A 24,680-nucleotide genomic window follows, 5' to 3' on the forward strand; every position below is an offset into this window, starting at 1 on the left:
TATCCTAGTGGCGTCAAACCAAAATCGCACTCAATGTGTAAGCCGTGAAAATTATGGAGCGTCATCAGAAACTCAATTTGGAAAACGGAATTTTATTAGGTCGCAGTCGAGCCTTTATTCGCCTGACCGCCCGCCCCCCTTTGTCCAACCACTTTCGTCCTGGCAAAAACCATGGCATACTTTTTAGCGGCAGGCATTTGTTTGTCTGCTGCGGTCGCAGTCGCAAAGTACACTGAAAATTATAAGTATGCAGGAGGGAGGGATGTTGTTTGCCCATGTGAACGGGGGAAAGGTGGCTGGCCGAAATGGACTCCGCTGCAGTCAAGTGCAATAATGTAATGGCTATATTTAGTCAGGCTCTCTCTCACACACACACACATGGACAGAGGGACACGTTGCATGTTTGCTTTTGGACTGCGTTATGCCCGCAATATTACCAAGTCCTGCCACGTCGCTCCTTTACAACGTTATATTTGCCGCAAGCTTCGATTTTGTTGGTCTGTTGGCTTTCATCCCGCCATTCCCTCGCTCCCCCCATCACCGTCATCCGATCCGATTTGGTCGGAAAACATATTGGCAGCATGCTGGTTGGACACCGCTTGCTGGTTGGGTATTTGGATCTCCGCTGGGGCGGGCGGCTCCATTTCATCTGCACCGCATTCCTGTCGCATATTTGAGCCCATTTTGTGATTGCACTTGCACACTGACTAAGGGAAATTGCTCGGACAAAACATTCGAGCAACGCGGAGTCAGTGCTCATCCCGAATCCTTTGTCCCCCACCCGATGCCCATTCCGATCCCTGTGGTCCTTGGCCCTCGCTCTGTTAGTTAGGCAGCAGAGATTTGGGTTCCGCCAGTTGTTTTCAGTTTTCCACTGCTACTCTGCCTTTTTTGTTGTTTCCTTTCCTGTGAGCAACAGCGCCCAGCGAGTGAACCATGAATATTTCAGGCATTTAATTGTAAATTACACATACGCCCTGTGCGCAGCAGTTGCATTTTTTAGGAGCAGCTGCCGCAGCAGCACCAGCGGATTCAGTGTCTGGTTTCTCTGTAACGCGCGGATTCGGTTATTGGGCAACATCCCTTGGGAAAGTGGGCTACGAAGCATTTAAAAAATGCAGCTATCTTGATTAAAGTGCGCTTTAAGTAGAAATGCAATTTTTGCTGATTTTTATGCTTAATTATTTATAAAGAACACTATTAACTTTTCATACGGTGAACGGAAAATTTGTTGATTTCGTATTATTCGCATCACTTTAAAAATGTATAATATATGTATAATTTTAGAATGCCACATAACACAATACTTAAAAATATTTATGACAGTGTTCGTATATCGGAATTTCTAGGAAACGGTATATTGACCGATTAATTAATTAAAGAAAAAGCGGTATTTTATCAAAATGTAACCAAGCATGGCTTAATGTTTTAATCTTTTAAGTGAAATGAAAGGAATACAGCTCGCAGCTGGTTGTGCAAGCAACTCGCTGCGGATGTATCCGCTTTTTCAATTGCCATTTTTGCCGCACGTGAGTGAGCTGCCGACCAAATCCCACCGCAGCTGGCATCCGTTGCGGCAGGAAATACTTTATAAAAAACAGCCAGTGCGAGTTCTCAGTCGAACTTTGTGCTCTATGAATACATCATATGTAGCCGATTTTTACGCGTTAATTAATAAAACATGATTCCGTGCGACGTGTGTAATTAACTTCCTGTTGGGCATTCCGTTCTTTTTCTTTCCTTCCGGCAGGACGAGAAAAATCAATTGCTAGTCACTAATGTGTGGTTGAAACTGGAGTGGAACGATATGAATCTCCGCTGGAACACCTCCGACTATGGCGGAGTGAAGGATCTGCGAATCCCGCCGCATCGCATCTGGAAGCCGGACGTGCTGATGTACAACAGTGCGGATGAGGGATTTGACGGCACCTACCAGACGAACGTGGTGGTGCGGAACAACGGCTCGTGCCTGTACGTGCCGCCGGGGATCTTCAAGTCGACGTGCAAGATCGACATCACGTGGTTCCCCTTCGACGACCAGCGGTGCGAGATGAAGTTCGGCAGTTGGACCTACGACGGATTCCAGGTTTGGTTCAGTCACCCATGCAAGCAGGGCAACCAGGAAGTACTTAACTTACTGAAAAGAACTCGTAGTTGTTATGCTTGACCGATTCGAATCGAGTGTATTTATGCCTTATGATTTCCCCTTGGTTCGTTTTTCTGCATTGATCTGATAATGCGAGTGAGATATTTACATTATTCTATACCCTCTCCCCGAATATCGTATAAAAAGCTGGATTTACAATTACAAGATGAAACTGGCGGTGATATCAGCAGTTACGTGCTCAACGGCGAGTGGGAACTACTGGGTGAGTAAGCCAACGTCGTCCTGGAGCGACCACCTTCCTCTCTCTACATACTTCGACACCCAAACTCAGACTCTGAGCAGGCGGTCTCTCTACCCCGTTCTTCAGGCAGAAAGAATCACATAAGAATTGAGATACTATCTTACTCCGCAATGCTCCCGATTCCAGTGTGTGTGGAGGTGGAAGTGGAAGTTAACACTCCACGCCAGCGAAAGGACATTGGCCAAGTGCTAAGGACTCGCTGCTGCTGCTCCCTCGCGGAGTTTTGGCCTTGCGGCTGATTTATAGCATACTTTCGTGTGCAGAAAACACACAGAGATACACACACACCAGTACACTTCAGCAGTACTCGCTCTCTATCTATCTCTTACTTACTCTCTTTCACTCTTGAGCAGGGTTCAAGCTGCGAACTAAAGTTCCGAACTCGTTCCGTTCGAAACTACGACTGTGTTGCTCATCAATACGTGATTGAAAGCAGCTTTCAATCATTTAGGGATGAGAAGGTTTACATCACTGCTTTTTTGATACTTTTCTATGGTTAATTCATTCAATTTCGAGGTCAATGAATACGGAATTAAGTAAGGCACTCGATGAACCCTGTTGTTATCCCACCCAATTACTCGTACTCAAATACTTTCGTACTCCACCCAAATCACACGCTTATCCAGTGTTCTCCCACTCACTCAACTTTCAAAACAAAACTCCAACAAACAAAACTATCGCAAAAATTCTTTGGGCGCTTTAACTTTTAAGTCCGAAATAGCCGCGTAAACATTTCGTTTACTCTCAGTGTAAGAAGCCTGCTTGGATTAGCATAATTCGAGCTCATAAGAGTCCATTTATGCTACTCCAAGTGCAGGCCCCAATAAGTTTTAAACCTGATAAAGAGGTAAGGCCCGGCCCCTGTATGCATTTACTTTAGATTATTTACTTCCCGGAATATTTGAATCTTTTTCTTGATCGCTGATAAAGGCATGCGGATAGCGTAACGATAAGAAACTAAATGAATGCTGAATAGAATCGCTTAATTATACCTTATACAAACTGTTTTCAAATACTGAGACAGCTATGAAGAATACTGGAAACGTTTTGCATTTTGTCTAACAATTATATATATGAGGAATGTTTGGAGAGCTTATACAAAATCTGTACATACTCTATATAACGAAAGATATTTTATTAGAAACATGTAACGTAAATTATGTTTGTTATTTTTATTTTATCCAAGACAAATGTATGTACTTCGTTTGAAAATCTTTTCTAAGACATTAAAAAATTACTTTAATGCCTAGGAAGTCCTTTCAGAACTGATATTCAACAATTAAAACACCGTTTAATAGTGAAGTTAGATTTAGAATTACTTAAATTAAAAATGGCTAAATGGGCTGCTTTAATTAGAGGAGGGATTCAACTGGACTAAATCAATTAGAGCACAAAAGCCAAAAGATTTCAGTGAAGGAAAGTCAAAATACATTTGCAGTCAATGGGCAAAGTGCAGCATGCTATTGAAAACCATGAGAGCTGAAAATCCAGTCACACCCTCATTTTTCAAGCTTTCCGCCGTCCGGGAAAACTTTGAGCCAGCTGAATAGATAAGTTAAGGGATGGAGCCATGCTCTTTAGCTGTCTGTTAGAGCCGCGCTGCAGAACCAATTAAGAAATTAAAAGACAAATACTTCTGCATTCTCGCACTTACACACATGCACTGCGAATTAGTGCCTTTTGCAGACACAGAAAGTTTTCAACTCAACACTGGCCACAAAAGTGCAAAAGAAAAATGTTTGCAACAAATTTGGGTTTCATTTGCCAACTCCGCACTCTTTTATTTCCTGTTCTCGGTTGTTTTATTTTTCTGTGCGTAATTTTTCGGGAGTTTTCAAAAGTTTTTCGCCGGCTTTTTGTTTTTGTTTCCCCCTTTCGGCCATTCCTTATTTTCTATCCGCATTTGCGGGTTTTTTCTCCACCAGCTTATGCAAATTATTTTGAGTTGGCCAAGTGCTCCCAGACATAAGAGGTAAACTGTTTGTGGGAAGGAGTTTGGGAACTTCGGGTGGCAGGCCCAAAGTAGCTAGGTCATTTTTAAATACGCTGCCAAGGCATTTTGTTCGCAGTCTGTGTTGCTGGTAATCCCTTTGGTAATCTTGAAGTAAGTTGAGCAGATAATTTTGCTTGAAATTTTGTTGTCTACCACTGCCACTAGCTATTTCCGTACTTTCTGCATTTCTTTTGGGCATATGGCAAATGCTTTTGCCAAAAGTTTTTATTGCTAATATGTTTGCGAACATGTCGCGCAATGGGCGGGGGAAGGAAAGCAATTAAGAAGAGACCGGAGTTGTCGTGGTAGAAGCTTCCATGGTTTTTGAATTTATGTGCTTTTGAGTTCTAGGAGAAAGTTTCTTACAGAAAGTAGATTAGCAGAAGTTCCAGAAATCTTTCAATCAGCAGGGACAACTATTAAGTTTGGCTGCGGCTTTAGTTTCCTTGACTACAGTTGGCCAATAATTTTGGGAGATCGATACCGTGACAAAAGGGTAATAGTTAGTCAAGAATATATGGTTGATCAAAGACAAAATAAGTACAAGTCACACAATTCTATAGACACATTAAGGACCTTTCATTTACAGCCAATAAACTCAGCCTACACAACTTCACTCTCAACTTTGATTTTGTACATGTATATGCATACTTGAACTACCCACAAACGATTTCTTATCTCTACATACTTTTCTACTACGTATTTACATTTTGTAAAGCAAAGTGCATCAGAACTTTTACCCCATAGTAAATTGCTCGGCTTTACTCCTCTCTGCTCTGCTCTTATGTAACTTTACTTACAATTAGTTGCCCAGACAAATAAAACTCCTTCCGAAACTAAGTTTACACTCAACCAAACCCTGAAACCCTTAAACCCCAGACCCAAGATCCAAACATCAACCCGGCATGCCCACCCACACTGCACTCGTTTCCCAGTCACTCAGCCACTCATATCTGTAAAACATTGAAGAACTGTGAATGGCAATAATGCTTCAATTACACTCAACCAGCCCACTCTAGTCTTTGATCTGCTCTGCTCTGTTCCGAACACGCTTTTACCAACTTTCTACCATGCTCTACTACTACTACATACTCCCTACTTTACTCCTATCTCGAAATATGCTCAAAACAAGATGCTCAGCCCGAGTGACAAGTAAAAACTGCCACAGATACAACATATCTGACCAGAACATATGATATATACCGACTAATCGCACCAAGAACTTATCATAATGACACTCTTCCTACAATTGAACAACCGCAGGTGTGCCCGGCAAACGTAACGAGATCTATTACAACTGCTGCCCGGAACCCTATATAGACATCACCTTCGCCATCATCATCCGCCGCCGAACTCTGTACTATTTCTTCAACCTGATCATACCTTGTGTACTGATTGCCTCCATGGCCCTGCTCGGATTCACCCTGCCGCCGGATTCGGGTGAAAAATTATCACTGGGTAAGTTTGGCTGGGATGCCAGAGGCACACCAACTGGAGAGGGGAGAGCCAAGCGCCACATTAATTTCAAACCACTTACGCAACGCAAATACTGGGGCATAACAAGCCGGGGGGGAAGTGCCAACACACATGCAAACAGCTTGAGAGCTGCTCGAAAAGTATTTGCCAAGTACTTTTTAAATAATGACAGCCTAGTTGGCGGCGAAAGCAGCGAATTTCAAATTAGAAGCCCCTCATAATCGTGTCGATAAGAATGAGCTACAGCTCCCCAGCCAGCTGCCTCCTCACTTTGTAACTGACTGACTAACCGACTGACATGGCACATTATCCATTATGGCCATCGTTACCCACTCCGCCAGTTTGGGCCTGCTGATGACGCCACAGTCTCAGCGATGGTGAGCAAACTATTGAACTTTTAATGCTGCCATCGGAGCTGGGAGCTGTGTAAAGTGTTCAACGAGTCGACGAATGCTCCTTAAAGTGTTCTGCTGTCTGTCTGTCGACAGGACATAGCATTAGTGGCTCGGAAAATCAGTTGGGACTCGACCTAGCCGAGGACTCGGCTCCTTGAGTACACAAAACTGAATGGCTAGCGAGGGCGAGTTGGAAAGTGCATGATACTAAAAGCTTTTGGGTAGGTTGCACCTACTCAAGCAGTGTTAATGATGGGTCATGTCTTTCCAAATGATTTGGAAAACAATTAGTCAGAGAAGCCGACTTTAAGAACTGTTAGAAAATGGTGAGAAATGGTTTAGCCAGGAACACAAAACTAAAAAACGAAGCTAACACATTTTAATTAAAACTGAAATCACAATGGACTCTGAAAATGTAATGCAATACTTAATGACAACAAGTATTGCGCCACTATCTGAAACTGCCTTGATTTTCCATGCACTTACTTTACTTAATCGAAGCTTTCCATCTGATATCTAGGTGTTACCATCTTGCTCTCGCTGACCGTGTTTCTGAATATGGTTGCCGAGACAATGCCGGCTACTTCCGATGCGGTGCCATTGCTGGGTAAGATCATTTTGTTTACCAATAGTAGTCGATGGTAGAGCTTTTCGTATATGTAACCTCAATCATGTTATCGCTGTTCCTACTTATGCTTTTGAATCATTAACTTAACATTTATACCGTAATACTTTCATATACCTATCGTTTATGAATATCTATAAAGTTGCAGTTGCATACTCATTTTCTATATATCCATGCATTTCTAAAATGATTTTAAAATCCGAATAAAATCCGATGATCTTATAATATTAAAACTTTGACACACAATTAAAAACCCAAGCGAATTTGGAGAGCACAGCTAACGGCTTGAGTTATTTACTTTGGCAGCAAAGTCAAATGTTGTACATAAATATTTGGCTTTGAAGTTTAAAGGAAATATACGTGCTGATGCAACCAAAATAAATGTTTCCAAAAAGCAGTAGCGATCGAAAAACTAATTAACCATAACTAGAGGGGCATATAATTAGATTGTATAGCCTTAACAAATTTGCGAAGAACAAATTAATAACATTGTAAACCACTATATTATATGAACCTTAAAGACCAAAAGCTGATCAAAACCTATATATAAATTAAACCACGAGTTAGTTTGAACAATGCACACATATTTGACAACGAGTTTCTTGCACGTTATAACTATTTTTAGTTTCGGTTGTCAAGGTATCTGAATTTTAAATACAGTTGGGTTGTTCCTTTTTGAGCGCATATAATCAGAAAAAATAAAAGAAACGTTTAATATCTAGTCTCGACTATAAGATACCCGCAATTCAGTCAAAGAAGTCATAATGAAATTGAGATAGAGAGCAGACAGTACCTGGCGTAAATCTTTTCCAAATTGCTCAGATCAGAAAAGTATTTAGTTAGATATTGATAGATATCCATACATTATTACAGCATTTTCTACACTGACTCGGCTAATGATCCTGTTCTTTGGATCCATTTTAATACTTAGAGAAGAATAAAAAGGAGCAACCCCACTCTATAGTTAAAACCAAATTATAGTCAACCGAACTAAATTTTTTTCCACTTTTCCATAATTTTGTTTTTCAAAATTAAACAATCTTAAAATCCGATTACTTATCTTCCAAAAAAGAGCTAACAAAATTAAAATTAAAATTATATTGTTGAATTTCTCTAATTCCGTTCTTGGCGTACACTTTTTGGTGTCTAACTTCTATATTTACCTAACCTATGTCTAAAGTATACAAGCTAAAGTTAACCTCGTGTGTGTGTGAATAAAAGCAGAATATAAATCTATATGTATTTTTCCTGAAAATAACATTTGCTATGCCTGTTAAAAACAGAACAATTAAGAAGCTAACAAAACGACAATTTTTTGCATTTAATGTACTAACTAAAATATTTTGTACATATTTCTTGCCTTTTTCTTTCTTTCAAACAACTGTGTACCCTCCGCAAAAATGATATGTGCACACAAAATGCGTATAAACGAAACGAAACCATACACAATGAATAAATCTGAACTTTGAAATATGCGTTACCCCAAAACGAACTAACACAACAACAACTTCCAATCCAACATAATAATAATGACAATGAAACTAACCAAAATCCACGTGCACCACTACAACAATTACAATATATTCCCACACTAAACATAATAAATATATATAATATTTGCATATATATATATATTGACAACACGCCCAACCAACCAACAGGTACATATTTCAATTGCATAATGTTTATGGTAGCTTCATCCGTTGTGTCAACGATTTTAATATTAAATTATCATCATCGAAATGCTGATACGCACGAAATGTCCGAATGGGTAAGTTGCAAATAGGTCAACCCACCAAACAACCATTCCAAACAACCACAGCAACCAAAAAACTATCTCCAACCAACCAACCAACAAAAATATCAAAATAAGAAACAACTGCAAAAGCGACCATCACTCATCATTTATAGCTTCAGCCAGTTTCCAGTGGCCTCAGAACGCCAGCTCCAGAGGAACCTCCCATATCCTGCCCCATATATCCTTATATCCTTTTTCCTGCCAACGCGGGACGAAAGGCCCCCAAGTCCTCTGTGCTGTCGGGTTTGAGGTCACTGTCGCATAGAATTAGCATTTTTTTGTATGATTTATCACTGCAAAAGAGAAAAAGAGCTGTGCTAAGATAACTTATGTGTTAGCTAGCGAAATGTTTTTGTGTTAGCTATTTTCACATTGTTTAGTTAATTGTTGTAATTGTGTTGTGTTCCTTGATTGTAAAAACGAAGCCTAACAAATAAACATACATCTCTAAAACATGATTAGTAAAAAAAAGGATTTTATGAGATACATTTTCTTTTCATTTTCAATTTGGCAACTAGGTTTAAAATAAGGCCATTCAGTCACAATCAAATATTTACCATAAAAATATAAATTTTGTCAAATTTCACTATTCAGATATCCTTAAAAATAACTTCTGATTATTTCACTCTTGCGATTATACAAAAGCCCAAATCGGTCATTAAAAAGTCAAATTTTAAATTTAGTTAAAAAGAGAAAAGTATCCCACAGTCGGTCAATGTACTAACTCATTCTAGTGGAAACCATAATCATTTCGAACCAAAAACGAAAAACATGTTCATGTTTTATATCATAGCTCACATCCCTTAAGAGCATCAAGCTATAAAAACATTTAAAATACTTAAAATGCCTAAAAACGTATTTGCGAATAGTTGCACAAATAAATGTTGTTCGATATCCTTTGATTGTTATTATTGTTGATGTTGTCGTGCATTTTTGTTTCAACACACACAAAAAAAACCCCTTTCGTTGTTCGGTTTTTCAATTGGTTCTTTGTTAGTTTTTGGTGCCTACTTAGAGGCCGTTATGCAAGCTGCAATTTTGTGTTGCCCCTTTGATTTTGTTAGTATGCATAACTGTATCTGCAATTTAGCCGAGAACCAAAGCCAGCCAAAAACCAAAAGAAATGTCAGTTGAGTCGAGGTTTAGCCCCATGTAACCCCGTGTAACCCTGTGTGTGTGACCCAAAAAACGTATATGAAAAGAACCCGAAAGGAACGTAATATAACGAAGCGATGGGAATGCCGAGCCGAAATGTGACGGACGGATGTACAGAGTACGAAATGAATGTTGTAACCATCCAACATGTCTAGCTACTATACGTGTCTACTATAAAATAATTTATGTAATGAAAAATATCGTAATGTTGATGTTGGGCCCTCATTTTGAACTTACGTGTATGCCAGCCACCTCCTCGATCCCAGCAAGTATCCAGATACCAACCGACTAACCAGCAAACCCCGCCCACTTCCTATCCCAATCCCTAGCCCAATCCCCTTTTTTATCTCGTAACTTTGTCACCAGTTGCGCACACGCTTTTGTATCTGCATCATTATACTCGTACTCGTACCAATGTGAATAGGTTTAACAAATATAAAAAAAATAAACAACAAATAATGCAAAAAGTAACCAAAGCAGATGGCAGCGTCAAAACTGCTGTCCAATTATCCATTATGCAATATGCTGTGCTGGTGTACGAAGTTCTGTAAATGGTAATCTAGCCTCTATTTGCCTCCCCAATATCTTTTTTCCTCTAAGTACATATTTAATCCATATATCTCTGTACATAGTCTCTATGTGTGTGTGTGGTGCCGTGTGTGCCTGAGTGTGATGTAGTTTATGATGCCTTTGGCGGCAGGCATAATTATAACTGAATAGAAAATGGTGGGGCTCTGAACATTGAAGGGTTAAATTTTACATGAATTGTAGTGAAATTAGTAATGAAATGAATAAAACCAGCGATGCCGCCTATATTAACATGCAGAAAATAGGTTACATTATGTACTTGTAGAAATAATATTTTATCTTGAAGCTAACTGCACAACCTTTTTCACATTTTCTCACAAAGTAGACGTATCTTAAATTTGTTTAAAGTGAAAATTACTTAGAGAGTAAAAGCAATAGCTACACAAGCAAATATTTTTCTAAGCTCAATAGGTTTTCGTTTTCCGTTCACCTCAGAAAGTATCTTTATTTTCCATTTAACTTGCAACACTGATATCGCTGGTGAAAATATCAGACATTCCATGACAATATTTTCACAGGACAGTCAAGTGGAAAGCAATTTCAGCACATTATTGCAATGGCCTCCAAGTGCATAATGAAAAGTTTCGCTAGACGAGACCCAGAAAGGCACGAAAAAATCAAGAATAAGGGCAGCTCAGACGAAGTCGATTGGCTTTTAAGGAGTCACTCACATGACAAGTTTTGTATGGCTTTCGCGCAAGAATGTGTGTGGTGTCTCCGCCCCTCGACACACAATTGAATTTGGAACACATGGGGGAAAAACCAAAGCCAGCAATCGAGTGCAAGTACGGAGCAAGTTTCGGGGGGCCTGACAGTTGGCCCAACTGTGAGTAGTGCTTACACGGCACCGAAAATTGAGCCAATTGGTTCAGGCGGGCCGGGGCCAGGTGCATTAGAAATGTGCATGCCCAAGAAGTCCTTTTTGCAGGTCCTAGCTGCCGACTGCCGACTGCCGACTGTCGCCTGCCACTTGAATTGGCCCCAAACACCCCGCTTGGCCCGCGCTTTTGTGTGATAACAACAAATCAATTTGCGCAAAATTTGCACAAAAGGCGGTGGCAAGTGTGGGTGGACCGCATTGATATGGATATGGGCAAAAATGCCAGTAGCTCGCTGGCAATGGTTAACTTTGCATTTGGTTTGCATGCCACGTCCTGAAGCGCATTTCCATGTAAGCTCCCCCCCGCTTGTTGGCCAAAAAAAAAAAAGAGGAAAGGAACAGGGAAAAAACGTGGAAACCGCCAGCAAGGAGGAGCCGACATGATGGAGGAGCCAGCCAGGACGACGGACGCAGGACGAAGGACAACGACAGTTTCAGACAAACTGCAAGCGAGCTTGTCAGCTAAGAGCGTCGGTTTTCAGCTCCTCAACTGCATTACGGATTTCGTGCCGGCGGAGAAGGAGTCGGAGTAGGAAGTGGTCCGTACACCGATGCCTGGGGATAAGCTGCAACGAGGGGCAGCGTAACATGTCCTGACTATCCAATCGATTTGCGTTTTTGCGACAATGGCGTTCCTTTTTGTGGCCGTATTTGAAGTCTGCTCGACTACACGTCCAGCTAACCAGTTTAGCCGCTCTCCATGCTGCCATGTTTACTCCCTGCCATTTAACCAGATGGCAATCGCTGATGAATGAGATTAGAAGGCACAACTGAGATACGCAATCGTTCTTTGTTATCGGACATACAAAGACAGTGGATTAGCAAATTGATTCTAAAGTCATGCAGCTTTAAAGTGCGATATTGAAATTTATAAACATTGAACATCTAGTGTATGATATATTTGACAGAATGATGATATTCAGTGCTAGAAGAGCTATACAGATAGATTGCATAATCCATAGATCGGTGTGAATGCCTTATGGGGGAGTTGTTTACAGCTTATCAGCTTTGGGCCAACTACCATCATCTTACTTGTTATTGTTGCTGTCATTATAGCTATTGCCATTGTTGTGTATGTGTGTTTCTGGCTCGTGATATACACGTGTTTATCTGTATCTGTACATGTATCTGTATCTGTATTTGTATCTGTATCCGTGTTTGTGTTGTAGATCATAAATTTTGCATGCACCGTAGCTATAAATAAGCAGAGACCATGGCGAAATGCGAACACAGTCCATTTCTCGCAAACGAAACGAACACAACAACCCACATAAATATTATTATAAGTGTAATAACAAATCATCCTGCAAACTGACAAACACCAAACAACGAACACCCACATGTTGCTCCTCATTTCTCCGGGCAGCAACTTGAAAACAGTGTTGCTTTAGTTGTAATCAAAATCAAATATAAATCATAATTGTGGTCATCTGTCTGGGTGTGAGTGCCGGTTTCATGCAAAATACCCATAAATCGTGGAAAGCCCGCCTGAGTTTTCCACACATTTTTCGGTCCCACTCCAAAATAACACTTTTCCAGACCCACACACACACACTCATATGCACACACCCAGGCAGGGAGGCTATCATCATCCACAGACACGAACTTTTCGCACACGCAATTGGAGCATAAATACATCAAATTTGATTTTTTATCGGATTATTCCCGGGCCCGTCCCACTAAACGTTTCCATTTCGCCACCTGCCGCTTAGATACGCATCGTGTTTTTGTGCTGGCTGCCATGGATACTGCGAATGAGTCGCCCAGGACGACCGCTGATCCTGGAGTTCCCGACCACGCCCTGTTCGGACACATCCTCCGAGCGGAAGCACCAGATACTCTCCGACGTTGAGCTGAAAGAGCGGTACTTAATCTAGTTATTGGTGTTACTACTACAGATTACATTATATATACATAGATATATTGTGTGTTCAACCTAATCTTGCTATCATAGCAACTTAATATATTAAGCACTACCCATTTGAAAATATCGATATGATGATCAAGATAAATTACTTCTTAGATATACAAATCCTTGTTGATTTTATAAAGTATGAATGGCATACCTAAAACTAAAGCATGTAATCATCAACCTATCGATTTTTCAATAACTCACACTTTCTGAGTGTCGCAGTTCCTGCTGCCGCTTTCTTCGAGTGTAAAGCGAGAGCAGGAACAGTACTTATAACCCATACTGCATTAGATGTTCCTACTGAGGCTACTAAAGCTGTCTTTATTCCCCGTAATGAAGCTCGTCGAAATCGCTGCTGGCCAACGTACTAGACATCGATGATGACTTCCGGCACAATTGTCGCCCCATGACGCCCGGCGGAACACTGCCACACAACCCGGCTTTCTATCGCACGGTTTATGGGTAACGAGTCACATTTGGGATTGGGTCAAGTGAATCCAGCCACTCACGTGCCAAAACTTCTCCCTTTCTTCTCGTTTTCGGCCGGATCCAAATGAACGATGAAACCAAAAACAGACAAGGCGACGATGGCAGCATTGGGCCAATTGGCAGCACCCGAATGCCGGATGCGGTCACCCATCATACGTGCATCAAATCATCAACTGAATATGAATTAGGTTTAATCTTAAAGGAAATCCGCTTTATAACTGATCAGGTAAGCCGGCGACTGCTGCAGATCCGCAGATTTGCGCAGATCATTCATTTGTACTAACCACAGTTTTAGCTCTTGAATTGCATTCCGAATACCATAGTATTACTTTGCATGCGCAGCCTAGTTTTAGCACTCAAGAAAAAATGACTTGAACCAAGTTTAACTCTTCGCTTCATCTCTTTCTCTCCAACCCAACCCACTATTTCCTGTGATAACTGACATAATCAATCTAATCAAACATCAAACAGCTACGTAAAGATGACGAGTGCAATGACATTGCCAATGATTGGAAATTTGCAGCTATGGTCGTTGACAGACTGTGCCTTATCATATTCACAATGTTCACAATATTAGCCACAATAGCTGTACTACTATCAGCACCACATATTATTGTCTCGTAGCCATATGGGCGAGGTGGTTATTGTTATTGGTTTTATTATAAAATCAATTTGTTAATTATTAAATTAATAACGAAACTTTTTAAGTAAATTAAAACTAAAAAGACACTAAAAAAGCACAAAAAAATAGGAAAAGACATGATAAAAACCATCAACTAAATAATACATCCAACAAAAAAAAAAACCAAAAAAAAAAACAATTAAAAATCGTCTCTGAAAACACAATAATTTAATTATAAACTTCTCGTTTAAAAGTCTCATTCAAATCAAACAGACACTAAACAAATAAGAGACTAAACCAACATCATATACTAAAACGTTAAAAATTAACTAATTCCAATTTTCCTAATTCTATACAAAAATCTATATAATGGTAAACCAAAGAAATCCCCCCACTTCCCGCAAGCCCCCACAAGCCAGTATCTAGATTTCTTCCATTGAATATATATATACATACTATATATGTTTGAACAGCAAGCAAAACGGGTATATTTTCTTTTTAGATTTTATATGTTCTATTTTATAGGATAAGCGAAAATAGTCACATGGGTTTTCGAAACTTTTTTTTTGACAGACTTCAATGGAAAGTGCAGTTTTTCAAAGCCGAACAAAAGCCTCCCCCAAACCTTTTAGGAAAACTTCAATTTGTGAGCTTTATACTCGTAGTAGGAAACGTAGGTGGGAAATTTGCGACTCGTTTACGATATGAAAACCCAACGTATTGAGATCTACAGACGGACAACCAAATTTGTATCTTCTTCTTCAGCATTGAAGTCAGTCCAGAGATTTGTTCCGAGCAACTTTTTGCTAACAATTAGTACCTAGGCCAACTAAGTGATTACGCCACATTCCCCCCTCTAAACGAAACTGCATTTCCGAAACAGAACCAATTAACCCTACATATCCAATACTGTGTATCTAGCGCCCCCTTTCCCGTCTTAATTTAAACTGAATGTCTAAACCAATCGAAAAATAAATCGAAAACCAAATCCCTAAGCGTAAAAACCAAACCCCGTAAACCCTACCAAAACCAATAGAATAACCAATCTGAATTGGAATTAAGAAAATTTACTGGAATATAAAAGAAAATGAAAAATCAAAAACATGCGAATGAAATGGGCGAACATGAGAGTAATTGACGAGCGGCATAGCAGGTGAAAATGAGCCCAGAATGGCGTTCAGTAAATGAAATGCATCCGACGGATTGCATTTCATGTTGACTGGCGCTGCACAGGAAATGAATTTATAAATTAAATGGTTGCGAGCAATAATATCTGCGTGTTGATGAATTGCATGATTTTTGGTGATGCAAACGATGATCGATCGAACTATTGTGCGAGGTCCACGACAAAAGGGCAAGAGTTCGCTCCTTCAGCGCATTGAGAACAGCGAACCTCTATACAATCTAACTTTCTGTATTGATCTCACGCATTTTCATTTTCATTTACATTTTCGTTTGAACTTTCACTCTTCTGTTTTTAACAAATACTCAAAGTTGAGGCACCAGAAAGCAATTCAACACACAAACCGAACATAACTTGATAGAAAATCAGAGGCCAGGCAGACCAACAAGTAGCGCATTCGAGATATACCAATAACAATGAACATCACAGATCCCAGAACACGTAACATGCCGGTGCATGGGTAATTATGTGCTTGCTCTGGTGTTGAGCGCACAAAACATACTGATCCCAGACCACAACAACCAAAACATATAAACCAAGGAGCTTTATACAGATATATGTATGATATATATATGACGGAGTTAGCGTGAGGGTCTGACCCCACTTTTCATATATTTGTACCACACACGAATCCACACAGGACACACACTCGGTTGTTCGATGGCCAGCTTATGCCAATTTGTATGTTTCTGTCCGCCAACTAGCCAAGCACACAATTTCAAGATGACAAGACAAGGAATACAAGAAACAAAATCTTAAAAATTACCAAGGTCTGGCGGATCTGTCGGGAAGTGCGTAGGATCGGCTGGGGAAGGTCCTAGCAGGACGATCCCTGTGCATACTGCGCATTTCCGGAGCGAAAGGATCCCATGACCCAGAATAGAAAAAAAGCAATGCTGCGTTGGTCGAAAATTCACACTGACTTTTCTTTCCACACAAAAGCGAAGAAAACGTTCGAAATGAAATTAGCTTTTTAATTTTTAAGTTACAGTTATTCTGCTTCTAATTGTAAATCTTGTGCAATGTAAACAATCAGAATTTTTCTTTGAATATAAACAATACGAACACACCGAAGCCAAGAGCAAACAAACGCGTATGGGTCACAGTGAAGATGCAAAATGAAAACATATAAGATTTCAAAAATAAATAATGGAAATATGATTAGCAACTAAACGATGTCATTCAATTTAGACTAGGCTACACACAAAACCATAAATTGTTAAGACTCTATCCAAGGAGCTAAGAAACGCGAACTCAACAAAACATACTAGAAATAGATTTACAAGCAACAATAAGTATAATTCGAATATCGAACAGAACGAAGAAATAGTTAAGCAAATATGAATATCGAGCAAATTGGTTTTTATGCGATTCGGTTAGAGGAAAATTTTCAAACATCACTTTGTATGCAGATTTTGTATGCCCAACTATACAGATTTCTGATCCACTCTTTTTTGCTTGATTAAACTTTCAATGATTGATCGAAATTTACAGATAAGGTTTAGCTTTTGATAAAAAAGATTGCAAATGTAAAATAATATGAGAACTTGGTATATTTTGATGAAAGGTGAAATTATTTGTACATTTTGTTGTATGCCCACAGGAGTAGCTGGAAAACCAATGGATGCGAAACGGTTGAAATTTGTGGGGACTTTCTTAATGTTTTTGATAAACATGTATTTTATTTTGTATGCTTTTCCAATGCGAGTGTCAGTGAGAACGATTAACGATAGATTTCAATCCTAACGCTTAAGAGTATTAAAGAAATAATAATAGAGAACATAGCAAACAAGCTGCCAGCATGAAAAATAAAAACAATAACTAATTTTAAATCTTTTATACATTTCCATCAAATGTGCTTATTTAAACACAAGAGAAAGCAAACCAAAATGCCCAACTGAAATATCTGATGGCCGTTTTCAAATAGCAATCAATAACTGGATTATGTTCAACATCCAATTAGCTGAAGTTGAACAAAAGTTTTCATATAAGCAATTTTTAAAGAAAAACGTCACCCCAGTAAATAAATACATAGGAAATAGTAAGGCTATCTGGGCTGACTGACTAATCGTCAAAATTAGTCGAGGCCATCGAATGGAGCAGAATGTCGGAGATTAAACTAATAAAGTTCTAGAGCATAATGAGGACAGTTTGGAAAATAGTTCATGATCAACCATTAATACACAGTTTATACATATATGTGTATATTTACATGGATATATATGTGCATACGTATATACTTCTTTTTACACAGACAAACCAGTATATATATAAATATATATAGTATACTATGTAATAAATTATAAAAGAAAATATTTGAAACAAATGAAACTTTTTCCTACAACTAGTTGCATTTAAAAGAATTTTAAAAAATATACATAAAAGGTATATATTTCTTAAAAAACGTAAAAAGCAAAAACCAAACTCCTTTCTCTATTAAAAATAAAAATGAAAAACACACAAAACTTTAAATTAATATTTAATTAGTCATTTAAAAAGGGTTTAATAAAAACCAAATCAAGCGGGATGAAATCGTAACCTAGTAAATATTTAAATTAAATTAATTTTAAAAAGTGAAAAGAAACAAAGAACACAGAAAACAAAAGAAAAGCGCTGATTTTTTATGTCGTTATTAGTATTTAAATTTAAATAATTGCGTATAAAGAAACATACAGAATTAACTAAAGAACACAAGATATATGACATAAAAAATTAGAAGAAAATTTAAATTGGTCATTTTGACCTAAATAGTAAATTATAGAAGGAAAATAAAATAAAAGTTGAAAGGAAACAATGACGAAACAGAAGGCAAAACCGAGTAAAGCGATTGTAAAATTTTAATTATTATTCAATAATAAAAATTCAAAAAGAAAAGATTTGACAGAAATACCAAAAACAAATTAGGTTTTATTGTCAAGAAAACCAAACATCAATGGACCAAGGACGAGGACTCTAAGGACGAACTTGAAGCTGCATCCTGAGGTCGGAAAGGTAAATTGTGTTTTGCTCTAGAAAAAGCTGCGAGTTAGGCTTAAGGTACTCCAATCGAAACACCTTCACGCATATGTTACAAAAATGTAAATATACTGTATCGATGTTCATAAAAACAAAATCATATTGTCATAAACTCATTGCAAGACAACACCATACACTGTAAAAATCAATGCTTAGATTACGTAGCAAATTACGCTGTGACGAATGGACAAGCAAACGCTATATACTGAAAACAAGAAACCAAATCGTTTGGCATTTATATTCAAAGTGGTAAAATTTCAAAACTATTTCCCAAAAATAGAGTTTTTGGCGAATTTTACTAAAGGAAAATTCTGATCCCCGCGCAGTTTGTCAACAACCAGCTGAAATCTAAATTAAAATCCAGTTCCTTCTTTACGATATTCCCATAACAGAAACAATTATATAACCAATAACTATATCCAGCTAGTCAAACAACTGATTTCAAATAAAAAACAGCTGGAGGAATGCTGCGTGTATGTATAACCAGTTGATTTCATTTTTCCCCTGTGGAAAGTAAAATTGTAAGAATTTGCCCCATTTTTATCCGAATATTTTGGCATGTTTTCTTTACGACCTTCTTCCATTTATTTCCAACGTCCAATCAATAGCCTAATTTCTAAATTCGATCCAAACTAGATTAAACTTTCAGTCACATCTACTCCTACTTCTGCACTTTTTGTATACATTTGCTTATGCATGATATTGTTATAATATTATATATTATTCCCGACTAAAACGATTCCTTTATGTCTAATCCATTCGCAACTGCTAACATTCTTGGGAGATTTTCGAGGTAAGTTTGCTAAATCGATCTACTGTGGATATCTTTAATAATTGATCTCTCATTACAGGACTCTAATCGATCTGGGTCGAGTGAAACATCATCATGCATTGAAGTATTTAACAAATGATCTTGCTGACATTATTGTATTTTTTTGCGACAAATAAATTTTATAATGTTTAATACACGGTTTTCAATCTGTGGGTTTCCAGTGATAAATTAATGAATCCGTTTGTAAATAGCAACCTCAAGTAATGAGCAATCCAACACTAATTTATAAACTTTAAATGGCAAGAAGGTAATAAGTATGCATTTAATGAATAAAATTAAAACTATTTAATCAGTTAGCTCAGCAGAATATTTAATTATTTACAGAATTTTTTTGAATCGCGCGCCAAGCTTGGCCATGCGGCATAGGGATGCCATCCGTGTGCAATACAGTCAACCGTCAGCGTTGCCAGACGACATGTATTATACGCCGGTTATACATGTTTTCTACACGAGCATTGTTCAGCCGCTAGGTGGCGCGCAGTCAAACCACTGATTAGTTCCCAATTCAGCCACTAGAAGTTAAAGTCGCCTGTGTATTTTCGTGCTAGCCAACACTGATACCAGTGCTATGGAGTAGCATGGGGAATGGAACGAGAATTCAAATTTGAATTGACACTACTTTCGTAGTGTTATTGTTCTTGTGTTATTGTTTTTATGTTGATCTCTTGGTGACAAGTAACCATGTTATAATAAGTGACTTAAAATGCACCATATAGGTGATTGTATTACTTTTCTGCTTCATTTGGTCTGCCTTTGCCAATCAAACAAACTCGCAATTGGATAAACAAACATATGGTGGTTTCGCACACACCAACATTCACTCGCGATTTCGAAAGCCCTCTCAACCGACAATCACTAAGGGCAGCAACAAGCTCCTTTGTGGTCGCCGCTGCTATTGCAAAAAAGTGCAGTGCAAACACAAATACCCACGCCCCCGACCAAAGGCGGCCTGACCCCTCTTATCATAATGATAAGGGATGCGGACAATCCACCCGTGTGCCTATGCCTATGCCCGTGGCAACCTCTTGCCACCCTTGCACAGATTTTGCAATTTTTTCGCAACTTCACACGTTTTTGTGCGTGAAAAAAGAGAGTTAAAATGGAAAATTATTTTTTCTTGTATTTACAAGTTTAACAAAGCGATTTAAGGCTGTACATAGCGGGGATATAAGTGCATATATAGGTGGCACGCACTTAGTAGTTGTTGTAAATAGAGAGCGGGTGCCACCTATATACCCGCACACAATTCCGCTCGGCGACAACAACAATGCGCTTTTGTTGTACATTAAAATCGCCGCCTATCTCCCCACCCCGCCTACATGCGTGCGTGTGTGTGTGCGTATCGTGTAAAGTATATAATTAACGGCAATGCACATACGAGTATGTGCTAGTGTGCGTACAGCGACTCGCGTACATAGAACATCCCCTTGCACTCCACACTTACCTCATTACATGCGAAGAATACATAAAGTAAATGTCAAAAGCGACACACAGATACTCGCGCACGCACACACACGCACTGTGCCGCGATGTTGCCGATGCCCTTCTTGTTGTTAATGTTGTTCCCACTGCTCTTGGTGTTGCTGTTGTTGTTGTTGTTGCTGCTGCTGATTGAGTTTGAGTTGATGATGAGTGCAAGTTGCGACCCCTGACCTCCGACCCCCGATTGGCCACCCCTGCATCAGCCCACCCACCCAAGCATTCAATACGGCGGCCTACCTCAATTTTAGCACACACACAGGCAAAGGAACTCCGCCGCTTAGTCCGAAGTGCACTGAGCGAATATGTGGATCCTTAAACGATCTGATAGTTATGTTGTTAAAATAGCTTAGATTTTTTAGCACTTTTTTACAAGGATCTATTTTTTACTTTTTATTAAAGGTATTATATACAACTATTTTTCTCTGTGTATAAAATAACCAAAAATAAAAATAAAAACTAAAATGTAACATAATTGCATTTAACTCAGTTCAATCTGATGCTCTTCTTACATTTCTTGTTTGCTTTTGATCTTAGCCTCAACGTCTTTCGTCATCTGACCACCTTATTATTATTATGAACTATGAGCTTCTGTTTTCATTGAACACCATTTTGCGTACCATTCACCATTGAACATTTTGCGTAATTGCTGCGTTTTCGCCCAGTGTACGCTTATGTGTCCTGGAGGGTGTGGGTGCTGACGCTGTCCGGTTCTTTTGTGACTTGGTGTGCATCTTGGCACAGTCTCCGCTACTCGGGCCTTCCAGCCCCATTATGACCCCACTCCCACTGGCAACCGCCCACAGCGTACATCCCCCACTGCCGTCTTGGCCATCGGACTTGCACAATAAGCACAAATTACGAGTACGCATTTCGGTCAGAAGGGGCAGGACGAGGGGCTTGGACAGTTGCTTAGGAGTTTAAGGGGCTGTTCGTGGGGGTCAACGGCGCCGTTGTCGTTGGGTCTTCTTGGGTGTCGTTTCTTATGGCAGAATTTACGTGCAATTTTAATTTATGCATTTGCCGTCACATTCTGGACAGTGTGTGCTGAATTTAACGAGGTTTAAGAAGAGTGCTGTCCATTGGGCGACGAGGGGGCAGTTGGGATCCTTGGGGCAAAGGGGCACATGTCCTGCGAATATTTAGAGGAGCTCCCAAGATTTGCTTGTGAAATTGCGCATGCAGAAAGAAAACGAAGCTGACTCCCTTTCGTTTAACAAATCATTTATTTCACATTCCTTTGTCGCCTTGTAATTTATTAACAGTGCAGATATGCTTAGTTTGGCAGATATTATGAATACGACGTCTTTAAGATTCAGCAGGGCATAATTAATCAGCGGCAGACCTGTGGGAAATACTTTAAGCTATCTATTATCGCTACTAATATTTGATATTTTCAGATCAAAAGCTTGATAGCCGAAAGGAGCCAGTATGAGCGAGTGAATAGTGCAATCGTAATGATATTTTCGGGCATAACTACCAAAAATCGGATGTAATCGGTTTTTGCAAGCATTTCATTTAATGCACACCCACACGCACCTAAGCACCTACACACACGCACTCGGATTCTTATGTAGTGCAACGCACTTTGTGGTACATAGAAAACTGTACCCGGCACATGGCACATCCTAATTATATACAGGATGCCCGAAGAAGAAACTTATGTGTGCCTTATGGCTGGGCCAGTGGTGCGGCGAAAAACCAAATGAAACGCACCACCCAACCGCCCAAAAAGCACACACACACACACTTGAGTGTGAAATGCAACGTCTAAGCATATGCAGTATATTTTCACAAAATGCAAAGGCGTTGCAACGGGGTGTGGGGTGGTGGGGCAGGCTTAAGATTTTCTTGGAGTGGACAGTGCGAGTTGCAAGACAAACATAATGAAACATTTTTGGACAAGATGCAGCCACCTCACCGATACATGTGCATGTGCAAGCATATATGTATACGAAAATGTCTAGAGATGCAGCTGCATTTTGCACTTGTGCGCTCGTGTGTGTTTGTGCTGGGTTTACTTTACTCATTTGCAATGTTTTTGGTAAAATGTAAAATTGAATTATTTAAAATTTAATAGAAAATCTTTGACTTGCTCAAAAACACACATACACACACAGCCATACGCACAGATGCGTAAGCATACGAGTGTCTTGCCCTGGCACATATATATGTGAATATTTATAGAGAGGCATGGAAACAGAAATGTGTTTTAAGATCTGCATGCACTGGGCATGGAAACTATCTCGGGTTGTTCGCCATTTAAATGAGGGTCAACACAATGTGTTTTGCTAGAAGATTTTATGGAAATCCAGTAATGCTTCTCGTTCTTTTGGTTTTCTCAAATTCATCTTTGATCCTATTATTTTTGGGTTCATAAATTAACAAATATATTCGTTACGAATTGCATTTACAAAACTGGGTAACTGATAGATCAAAACGAAATAAATATAGAAAGCAAATATTTGTTCGTCTTTGTAAGGTATTTTACAATCGAATACGGCATTTTTGTACATTTGTGTATTAATATATATTTTATGCTTCACTTCACCCACACACACACACATATACATGTACACGAGCGTAGGCACACATACACAGCAATTTGGCCTTAGCAACATCTTGAGCTGGAAAAGCAAAGTCCAAGATGAAGGACTCCGTCCATTGTCCAATGTCCATCGAAGCCTTATGCGCTCGTAGGCCTTGTTATCATTTCGGTAATTGCATTTTTGTGTTTGTCGTTGTTGTTGCCATTGCACTTTGATGCAGTTTTTGCATCCACTGCGTATTCTCTAAGGGGTTATTCCGGCAAACTTTCTCAAGAAAACTCAAACCCCAGCTGCAGCGGGCCATAAATTCTTGACTTGCTTTCCAAGTCGGGCCGCCCTCAAGACACACAATGTATAGCTCACTTTGGTTTCTAATTTCGGACGGCACTGGATGGCATTAATAAATATGTAGAGAACAGCATGCATTATACTTGTACACTTGTATCCTAAGATAATAACATTTTTCGGCCTTATATTTTCTTTGGCTTGCCATCAGCACGGCGCAATGAAATTCGCCTTCATCTGGTCCTTTGAGAAGGTTATCTAAATCGTGCTGATAAGTGTGATTTATTGGCACCTTAAAGTTAGAAATGTTCACAGAAAATTACAATAATTACTGCAATTATGATTAATACTTTAAAGGAACCACACAACTACAATTTTCAACAGAATCCCTTATAAATCTCAAAGTTGAATCAATTAATAGTCTGTCTAGGTAATAAGCGATATTAAGCTACAGTTATATCATTTTAGAGTATATCCTTGCAGAGTGTTGATCGATTGCAGCCAGAAGATTGTAACACAGTAAGGAAAACATCTACGACCATATAAAGTATATAAATTATATTAGTATAACCAGGCAAGTCGATATAGCCATATCCTTTAAGCAATTCTATGTAAAACTTTATCCAAGAACAATATATACCTTTGGTTCTAATTTAATTAAAATTGGACGACTATATCATATAACTCCCATGTGAAACAAATGAAAATATGAGAATATAGTTGAAAAGATATCAATTTTCTTGCTCGCTTTCTTTTTTTTTTCAAAAAAAGTTAAATTTTTTATGTTTTTTGTTCAAGTGCAGAACAGCGATGATAACTTTTGAAAAAATAGATTTTGTCTCGATGACCCAGTAATAAAATATATTGTTAATCACCTTTATTTTGATGGAGCCAGGAAGATCTACTGCCATGCTTCTGTTTATTTTATATATTTTATAAATATTCGTAATTAAAGATACTTGAATAAATAAGCATGAACATGGAAACAGTCAAGTA

The 24,680-nt window shown here is 39.0% G+C and overlaps 1 protein-coding gene across 1 annotated transcript in view; it reads left to right on the forward strand.

Moving 5' to 3' along the window:
* LOC117147038 (neuronal acetylcholine receptor subunit alpha-7) overlaps positions 1-14,390 on the forward strand; it is a 28,097-nt gene extending 13,707 nt beyond the window's left edge. Inside the window, exons 4-12 of the mRNA XM_033313763.1 lie at positions 1,751-2,086; positions 2,294-2,369; positions 5,665-5,859; positions 6,793-6,879; positions 8,559-8,668; positions 13,031-13,182; positions 13,570-13,692; positions 13,807-13,945; positions 14,191-14,390. Of these exons, the coding sequence (XP_033169654.1) occupies positions 1,751-2,086; positions 2,294-2,369; positions 5,665-5,859; positions 6,793-6,879; positions 8,559-8,668; positions 13,031-13,182; positions 13,570-13,692; positions 13,807-13,945; positions 14,191-14,343 (1,371 nt within the window). The 3' untranslated portion in view covers positions 14,344-14,390. The remainder of the gene's footprint in view (positions 1-1,750; positions 2,087-2,293; positions 2,370-5,664; positions 5,860-6,792; positions 6,880-8,558; positions 8,669-13,030; positions 13,183-13,569; positions 13,693-13,806; positions 13,946-14,190) is intronic.
* Positions 14,391-24,680: the final 10,290 nt, after the last annotated feature.

The sequence above is a fragment of the Drosophila mauritiana genome, chromosome 2L, assembly GCF_004382145.1.
Source record: "Drosophila mauritiana strain mau12 chromosome 2L, ASM438214v1, whole genome shotgun sequence".
Lineage (NCBI taxonomy): Eukaryota > Metazoa > Arthropoda > Insecta > Diptera > Drosophilidae > Drosophila > Drosophila mauritiana.